The 9,938-nt window shown below is 36.8% G+C and overlaps 1 protein-coding gene across 1 annotated transcript; it reads left to right on the top strand.

Annotated features, from left to right (window-relative positions):
• Window positions 1–3,472: 3,472 nt before the first annotated feature.
• LOC106687589 (peroxisomal N(1)-acetyl-spermine/spermidine oxidase) lies at window positions 3,473–6,083 on the top strand (the record flags this gene model as incomplete). Its single annotated transcript, XM_067046994.1, is given in 3 exon segments — window positions 3,473–3,630; window positions 4,194–4,424; window positions 4,518–6,083. Coding segments are annotated over 3 exon segments (1,647 nt in total). The 3' UTR covers window positions 5,839–6,083.
• Window positions 6,084–9,938: the final 3,855 nt, after the last annotated feature.

Genomic DNA, 9,938 nt, shown 5'->3' on the forward strand with positions numbered 1-9,938 from the left:
AGGATTTTGGATTGCAAGGATTGGATGCGGGAGGAATTTGATGGTGTGGTGGAGCCCTAGAGCTCAATTCTATATGTCCAAATAGGTCTGATTATCGTAGGGTATACTAATTTTTTGTAGTGGATGGGAAGTTTAGAGCGTTTGTCAAGCAAGTGTTGTAGCAATCGGAATCTACGAGCAGTTTCTTGTCGCTTCAGTCTTGTGTGTGGATTCCAAGTAAGTCTCTTGTCAAGATGGAGTCTTAAGTATCGAATCTGTTCAACAGGCGTTAGTGGAGTCGTATATGAATATAAATTTTGGTTTTGAAATTTTGTCCGAACTACTATAAATCAATTTATTTAAATCTCATGAAAAATCCTACTCCCACGACGATAAACGTCATAACCTACTTTATAGTACAGTAAATTAGTGCTAATATACATCTGTAAGTGGAATGGTTTTTGATTTATAAATTTTTCAAAATAGATTCACTAACTCATTATTTTTCTGTGCAAATTTTACGAAATGTTGCTTTTTAAGAAGCTATATCTTGGGAGCTATTGAACATAAATAATTCTATTAGGGCTCATATTTCAACAAATTAACTTTACTTTAAGTGATGTTCTCTTAGGTTTTCAAATGTTGTTGGTAGTTTTAAAGATATAGGAGCTCCGAATAAAAAATTAATTTTTTGAATGTTTTGATACAGCCGGCATTTCTGATTCCACTACCTATATTTGACTGACTCATCAATTTTGACTAGTAATTATACATAGTTTTCATTAAAATAATGAAAAATCGAGGTGAAATAACAACTTTTTTTTCTCCTCTTGGGCTCTTGTACTATTTACCCTATGATGTTAGAGCGTTAATTGAGATTAGACTAGGACAAAAAGTATTGTAAAATATTTTATTGAAATTATCACGTATTTTTTATGTTAATTACTATTATTTTATTTGTTTACAGAAAATGTTCTTTTCTGTTCTTCGTTAATTTATAAATATATAAATTCAATTAACAGAAACTGATTTCATTTTTAATTTTTTTTTCGACCATTACTTCAAAATGAAATTTCAAACATCTTGTAAAGCAAATTATGTTTTAATAATAGCTTTTCAGTGTTGATACGACGTCGTATTTCGGATTTTTTTTGGTAGACATCCTCAAACACTCGTGTAAGTGTTTATTTGCTTATGTTTATTTGTGGAAGTAAAGAAACTAGGTGCAATAAAATAATTATTAATCGTTATTAAGGAGCAAAACAATCATAAAAATGAGGATTATTACCATAATCTTGTTTGAAGTATGTTTGTCTGAAATGTCTCTTATCTGTCAACTGTTTAGTATTGTAGGAAATGGAGTTTTAGAATCGAGATAACAAAAAAAAGGAATGAAAATGATAAAATAATCCTTAAAGTAACGATTTCCTACTTTTTTAAAAATAATTCTTCCGTGTTTTTTTTTTAATATCAGTTAAATAAAAGGTTAGAGAATACCTATAATGCTATCGTTGTTGATAATTGATTATGCTTATGGCTTGAGACGAGCGATTTAACAGGTAAAATGTTTTTTTCTCTCTAATAGATTATTCCAAGTAATCCGCAATGGTTCCTATTCATCCTTTTTTTCTCATTCCGCTGGTGTTCCTCAAGGAGATATCTTCGGTCCCATTCTCTACATGGTCTATACAGCTGACATCCAAACCATCCTTACACTACCCTCACCACTTACGCTGATGACAGAGGTGACTTCCAGTCAATAATAATTCTTTACTTCCATCCCAAGCTCTTCAATCCGATATCGCAACCCTCGAAGAATGGTTCCGTAATTGAAGTATCAAAATAAATCCCATGAAATCATCTTTACCCTTCGTTTTAAACCTACTGTATCCTTTACTAATGTTGCTCTTACTCCTATAGAACAGATCCGCTACCTTGGAGAGCATCTGGACTAAATACTGACCAGAAATCCTCACACAAGACTGAAAAGACAGGAAACTACACGCCGATTTCGACTATTACAGTACTTACTAAACAAACGGTCTAAACTTGCAATCCATTACAAAAGACTGATCTAAATGACAATTATAAGGCCTATCTAGACATAGGAGTTGAGCTTTGGGCTTCCACTAAACCTTCGAATTTCTCTCGTATCCAATCCATACGATCCAAAATTCTTCGTAAAATCCTCAATGCACACCTTACTTTGTCACAAATAAAATCATACATAAAGATATTAATGTTCCATATGTAACCGATCTAGCCCGAACCAGATACCATTCCTTCCATTATAAACTCCACAACGAGTCAAACCCACTAGTTTCTAACTTAGCTTCCTCTTCCATTCCTGACAATCCTTCGATACGCCTGAAAAGAAGGTGGCCTCGAGACCTTCTAGTGTAGAAATATGATCAGATTGCTAACAATGGGTAGTTTCTCTAAACGTATCACTTTATTTTGATCTTACATCAAATTTACTTAGTGTGTTTTTATGTAAATACAGTTGTAACTAGCACTAAATAAATAAATAACAGTTAAATTAGAATATTTTTTTTTTTTAAAATGGGACTTTCATTTTGATATGGAGTGAGTTATACTTTTGTGGTTACTAGAAAAGGAAAAATATTTTTTGATGAATAGTTTTGTATTGATATTATATATGACATGGGCAATTAGCCTGAAAAATAAAGACATTTTAATGAATTATGACTATGCAATAATTGGGGTTATAACTCCTAATGACGCGCTAGTTAATTTTAGAATTAGGTCTTAACCTACTCACTAAAGTTAGACAAATTTGACCAGGGTTGTGAGGAAAGAGTATTAGTACAAGGGTGTGGTGGTAAAAAAAGTTATTTCACCTCAATTTTTGATTGCTTTAATGAAACCTACGTATATTTACAAGTCAAAATTAATGAGTCTACCAAGTATAGCTAGGAGAAATAAAACATGGGAGCTGTTTCACAACAAAAAACATTTCATTTGTAGAAATGAGATATAAATGGGATGTATATATAGGAAAATTTAATATTCATTTTCGTTATTGTTAAAGCCACTTCAAATTGACCATGTCTTTCATGCGGAAAGCTTTAAAACAAAAATAAATAAATTATAAACATTTTTTCTGCTAAGATAACAATTAGCAAACAAAAACCTTCATGAACAAAATATTAGAAATATGAGAAATACAACGTGGCGGCTGTCCCAAAATGTTAAAAATAATTTTAATTTTTCATTCGGAGCTGGATATCTTTGAGACAACCCACAACACTGGAAAACCTCCATTAAAGTAGAGTAAATTTACTACTATTAGTCATAACAGAACTGTTTATGTTCAATTGTTTCTGAGTAGTTTATAAGGTACAGATATCTACAAGCACTCGAATCGAATCTAGCTTAATGTGCTGTAAAGTAGTTTATGGCGATTATCTTCCTAGGACTAAGACAATTCTTAATATGATTATTTTTAATTTGAAAATATAATTTGTTTCAGAATATAATTGGAAAAAAGAGCTTTACACCAAGAAAATTTGAAAATGAAAAAAATCCATAAAGCATGATAGCAATAAAGATTTCTAAACTGCGGCCTTATCATCTTGACAGAGTGTCCTTATTGCCAAAATCACCATGTATTGTTTACATCACGAAAAGGTAATTATATCGGTAAGAAATGTTTCTCGAGAAACCACTAATGATAGTTTCAACTTCATGGCATAGTTTTTGATCAATAAGTCGAGTGAGGAAGATATTATAGGCACGTCCAGCTCTATCGTATTGTATAGACGAAAATATTAACATTCTGTATCAAGTTCGTCAAACTTACAAAGCCTCAAGAGCCAAAATTAAAAATTTGAACTAGATTGCGGGCCATATAGTAATTTTAAACTCTAAAATATCAATAAGGTTAGTATGTAAATGTAAATTTATTATAACCTAAATAATTCATAACAATAAAATTCTTTAGACCTGAATATTTCCAATACGATTTAGACGGACATTCACAGGGAATTATTTTCTTGCTTTGAGATCTTTAATTCATATTTTTAGTTAAGAGACTTAACCCTGAAACACTCTAGATAATACATATTACTATAAAAAACTTAACCAATTTTTCGATTAGTTAAAAAATTTTCATTATTATTTTTTATATATACAAAATTCACTAAGCAAAAGAAACTATATATTATTAAAAAAATAAAAATAATGAATTTCAGATGGGCTTCGCCACCAACCAAAAAAGAACCTTGTTGCCCAAACGTTGCAAGAAGAGTGAAAGAGTCTTGTGATAAAACACGGACAAGCCTGTTGGACCCGTGCAAGCTGGACCCCAGCTACCCTCAGCCCAAGGTGCTCATCATCGGTGCGGGCCTCGCGGGGCTCTCCGCAGCCAATCGTCTGGCCCAGTGCGGCTTGCAAAACTTCCAAGTCATAGAAGCGCTCGACAGGTATTACCATTCTTTAAGTCGCCATAATATAAAGGTTTGAATGGTTCCCTGATTATAAAAAAGATAATGGTGAAATTTTACCTAATGTTGCAGACCCGGAGGCAGGATCCACTCCTGCTGGTTAGGAAACGAAGTGGGGGAACTTGGACCCAACTGGATCAACTCAGCTACAATAGCCAATCCCGTCTACTCGCTGGGTGCCCAGGAAGGGCTACTCAAGGAACCGCTACAGTGGCGCAGGGAGCAACCAATCAGTCAAACACCATTTCTAACCACAGAGGGCAGAACAATAGACAGCTTTATAGCAATACCAGCCATGAAACTGTTCAAAAAGATAAAGCAGCAAGCCTTATCCTTGTTCAGTATGGACAACGCTAAAGAACAGGGGGATCTTCAAGAATTTTTTTTTATGAGATTAAACGACCAGGTAAAGCTCATCCCAGATGACTGGAAAGGAGATGCCTTGAGGGTGATTTGGGGAATGATAAATGGGTTGAAGAGCCGTTGGGGGGTTCGCATAAACTTTATGAGCAGCGAGATGTACGGAAGCTCTATCCAGCTCCCAGGAGCTGCCCTGAGGATTCCTATCGGTATGGTAGGCCTCCTTGGCCCACTCCTCAAGCCCTTGTCTCAGTGCCAGATACGCTATTGCAGTCCCGTGCAAGAAATCATTTGGAGCAGTTGCTGTCCAAGAGTGACGGTCGTTCTTTGTAATGAACAGATTACCGCAGATTACGTAATCGTAACAACATCTTTAGGTGTTCTCAAGAATGCACCTCGTAACTTTTTTACACCCGAATTACCTTCGTGGAAGAAACATGCTATAAAAGCTCTCGGTTACGGAAAGTTGACTCGTATAATATTGGAATATAAAAGACCATTCTGGATGGTCGGTGAAGGCACAATGAGGTTCTGTTGGACTGAAAAAGAACTTGACATGAGAGATAGCTGGATCAAAGGAATAGACAAGATAGAAGATATAGGGAGTCCAAACAAATTGGTGGTGACCGTCGGCGGTAAGGAGGCAGATTGGCTAGAAGGGTGTAGTGAAGAGGACATCGCTGAGGAGATGACGAGGATCATTCGCCAATTCACCGGGAACCCATCTATACCGTACCCCACTGGTCTCATCAAGTCTAAATGGATCAGTTCTCCGTATTTTAGGGGATGTAATGCCTACTTGGCCCAAGGTTCTACCATCAACGACGTCTGTTCCTTGGGGACACCACTCCCTGGGCCGGAGAGCCCTGGAGTCCCGATCGTTCTGTTCGCTGGGGAGGCAACGGCTCCGGGACACGTAAGTTCTCTGCTGGGGGCTCACATCAGTGGCGTCAGAGAGGCGGACCGTATCATTGGTCTAACGAAGAAATTCAGGGGCCGACCACCTGTGGAAGAAGGAATAGCTGGGAAGTAAATAAATAAACATTTATTCCTCATATGAATCCGTTTAGTACAAAAATTATGATGAATTACAATAAGTATGAGCGGTTATTAGTCGAAGTACTGTTGGTTTGGTTCCGTCCCTATAAAAGACTATTCTGCCGAAGTCAATGGGACAATTATAAAAGCAAAATGATGGGTGAGAAATCAGTTGAAGTGCTACAGCGTATTCAACCCAAATATAGGCCAATAAATGAACTATATTTATTGATGGTAAAATGGTGTAATTTTTGAGGTTAAGTTCCTGAAAAAAAAATTAATAAACTAATAAAGGATTACGTTAGTATGAATATTGGTGGCGTTTTTGCTCCACATGAATGGAATATATTTTTTATTTTTTATGACTCAATTTGGTCCAGACGGTTAATAGCTTTATTGCTCTGCTAGTCACGTGTTACATTTCTGGGGTTATTTCCGTTTGGAAGAAAAAAAATATACAGCTCTTTATCTCGCCATGTTATGATGATGCACGACGCTACTTTCGGTTGTTGTGTAAGTATAATAGATAAATATGGCTTTGGTGTGCACTGAATGAGTCTTTAATTAACTGCTGTTTATACCAGAATATCTTGCATTCAACCACTGTTGGCGATAGTTTGATAACACCTATCAGACCAAGAGTCCGTGAAAAAAAGTTATTTCACCACAATTTGGCATTACTTTAATCAAAACTATTGACAGTCAATAGTCAAAATTGACCTTCATACCATAGTTAGGGAAAGTAAAAATGGGGGCTGTTTTGAAATGTTATAAAAATATTAATTTTTCATTCGGAGCTCCATATCTTTGAGACTATCCTACAACATTACAGAACTTTCATTAAAATAGAGTGAAATGTTCCTTATGTAACCGATCTAGCCCGAACCCAATATCATTCCTTCCAATTTAAACTCCCTAACCACCCAAACCCATTAGTTTCTAACCTTGCTTCCTCTTCCATTACTGGCAATCCTCCGAGGCGCCTGAAAAGTAGATGGTCTCGTGACCTTATATTGCAAAATGTTTTTAGAGTTCTACTACTGGGTAGTATATCTACATGCTGTATCATATCATTATCATTATGTCATTATGATCAAATTTACTTGTATGCTTATACAGTTGAAAATATCAATAAATAAATTTAAAAAAAAATTTACGAATTTTCATCTCAAAAATATAGTACAAGCGCTCGGATCGTGGAGAGAAGTAGCAGCTTAACTTAATGTAAGCCGACCATTGAAGGTGCATCATCTGTGCATACACCAACTTATTTTGACCATAGTGAGTCAAAACTTGAGTATACCTTTTGAAATTCATTCAAAATGTCCTCTCCTGTAGTGGTTCCTTTTAGCAGCTGTAAAGCAAGCAATTCCTTATTAACAGTGAACTCTTTCACAACACCTCGAAGTGGTGAGGGGTACGCTACTTCCCTCCCCTACAGGCAAACTCATTTTGGTTGCACTACTATACTTTAGATGAAGATTTTTTGACCATTCTCTGTTTGACTATTTCAATAAAGAAAAGACCTATCTGGTATTAAAGACAATTTAATTATAAATGGATACGCCGAGTGTGATCAAAATTGTTAGAGCTGTTTTTCAAAAAATCGAACAAAAGGTGAAAAATCGATTCAATAAAATGGCAATTCCGATCGGTTAATTTTAATAAAAAAGTTTGTGGGAAAGTAAATAATTAAATTAAATTATGGAAGTTGAAAGGATATTGGGAAAGCTCTTATCTAATATAAAACAACCTTTTTAGTTTTTAAAAATATATTTATTGAAATTTACAACTGCACATTATAATACATTCAGTACATTTTTCTCAGTTATGATGGAGTGATACAGGCGTGTAGAGAACTACACATTGGTAGCACTCTAATGACGTTTTTACATTAGCTGGCCTCGTGGCCATCTTCTTTTCAGGCGCCTCGGAGGATTGTCAGGAATGAAAGAGGATGCAAGATTATAAACTAGGGTGTTTGAGTGGTTAGAGAGTTTATAATGGAAGGAGTGATATCTGGTTCGGGCTAGATCGGTTACATAGGGAACATTAAGGTCTTTGTGGATGATTTTATTTGTGACAAACTAAGGAGTATTGAGGAATTTACAAAAGATTTTGGATTGCAAGGATTGGATACGAGAGGATTTCGATGTCTAGATAGGTCTTACTGTTGTCATGTAGATCAGTCTTTTGTAATGAATTGGAAGTTTAGACCGTTTGTCGAGTTAATGCTGTAATAGTCGAAATCGACGTGTAGTTTCCTGTCTTTTTAGTCTTAGGATTCCAGGTTAATCGTTTGTCCAGAAGTAGTCCAAGGTAGTGAATCTGTTCGACAGGGGTAACAGCAACGTTATTAAAGGAAACTGCGGGGCAGTCGGTAGGTTTACGACGGAGGGTAAAGGTGATTTGATGAGATTTGTTGGAATCTATATGTAGATTGAATGAACATATTTTAAAGTTTGATATCAATTTAGTTTATTTAAACATTTAAGTTGATATTATAATTTACATATTATTATTTTTTTTCATATGCCAAAGGAAGTATTTCTGCCATTTTGTTTCGAACAGCCCAGTATAGTTTAGCTCTGCTGATGTAACTCCAGTCTGTAATCAAGTCCGCCGTTGCCACACATGAAAAAATGTGATCGCCAGTCATCTCACCAACTCGCAGCCTGAAGACTCAGTCACTCCTATTCTCTTCAGGTGGTGCCGCAAATAGTCATGTTCAGTAGCCAACCTGAAGCATGCCACTGACACCGCTCTTGGTAAAGTCAATGGAGGGCGCCTCTTAGGATCTAGCAATGCCGCCCAGTTCTTGCCCCCACATTCTCCTCTACTCCTTTCCTCTGCTCTTTCAGTGATGGCGCTTCGGGCAATTTCTTCGCCATGTCCAATGTGATAGGAAGAAGCGGCTGTGGTTGGCTAGCCCCTAACCGTGCAATTCGATCCGCCTCCTCATTCCCAGGTATACCGCAATGGGCTGGAATCCACTGCATTACCAATGCTTTAAGCATTTCTCTTTTACATTCTATGGATTTCCGGCATGCGAGAATTCTAGCGTTAGTTGAGGGACGACCAGACGCTATTGCCAGCAGTGCTGCCCTAGTTCTTAGTTTTTTCCGCTGGGGTCATGGATTTGTTGATGGGCATTATGGACACGTACAAACACTTTGTTTAGTCAAGTCAGGCAGAGGCTCTCTTATCTCAAAATTCAGGCCTAGGCTTGTGATAATGGATTTCGTTGTCTCAATAAATGTTAGCTGCGTTTTTAGTCGCATAGTATTACCAAGAGTGCTAGCCCAGTAATCACTACCATTCCTAAGTATGCGCTCGTAAAGGATGACGGCATTTATTTTTCGCCTATCTTTTAGGGACTCGATCTCTGCCTGCAGTTGCATGGCTAGAATGGGTGTCGATTTAGCCGCACCAGTAATAATCCTCAATGCCTTATTTTGAACTATATCAAGACGTCACAGCACTGAATCGGTAGCTGTAACCATAATGCCAGAGCCATGGTTATTATTATTATTATATGGGGAGAGCATCGAGGTCTAAGTCCTTCATTAGGAAATACATCGCGCGCTTCTTGACGCGGACTTTTCGTAGTGTAGGTTCGTTAATCCCACGTCTATTTTTTCTGAGTGCCATCCATTGGCTAACGGGCCTCACAAATGCCCGGGGGAGGTTGTGAGTGAGTTTTGTATAATTGTATGGTTGAAAAAAGCCCGGGTAGGACCGGGACTCGATCACCTTCATGACAACCTGTGGGTTGATAGACTGGCACGTTACCACGCTGCTACCGCTGCCCTCTATACATAATTTATATGTAGGAACTACAAATTCAATACCAAAATGTTTAAAAATAAAAGCAAAGCGTTCAGCATGCCAGATCATTAGGTTTGTTACAAGGTCCGGTTTGAGAGTCAACAAACTGTCAGGAACATGCGCTGTAGAGGATTTAGGAGGGAAAAAGATACTGCGCATGCTCCTTGCAGTTTGCTGGAGGTTTGATTCTCAATCCAGTACTATGAACAGACCTAGTGTTAATAATTGTCCGATTTCAATGATTTTTTTTTGTTTTGTTGGGAATTC

This window comes from Halyomorpha halys, unplaced genomic scaffold (genome assembly GCF_000696795.3).
Source record: "Halyomorpha halys isolate HHAL.00 unplaced genomic scaffold, Hhal_1.1 Scaffold987.1, whole genome shotgun sequence".
Taxonomy (NCBI): Eukaryota; Metazoa; Arthropoda; class Insecta; order Hemiptera; family Pentatomidae; genus Halyomorpha; species Halyomorpha halys.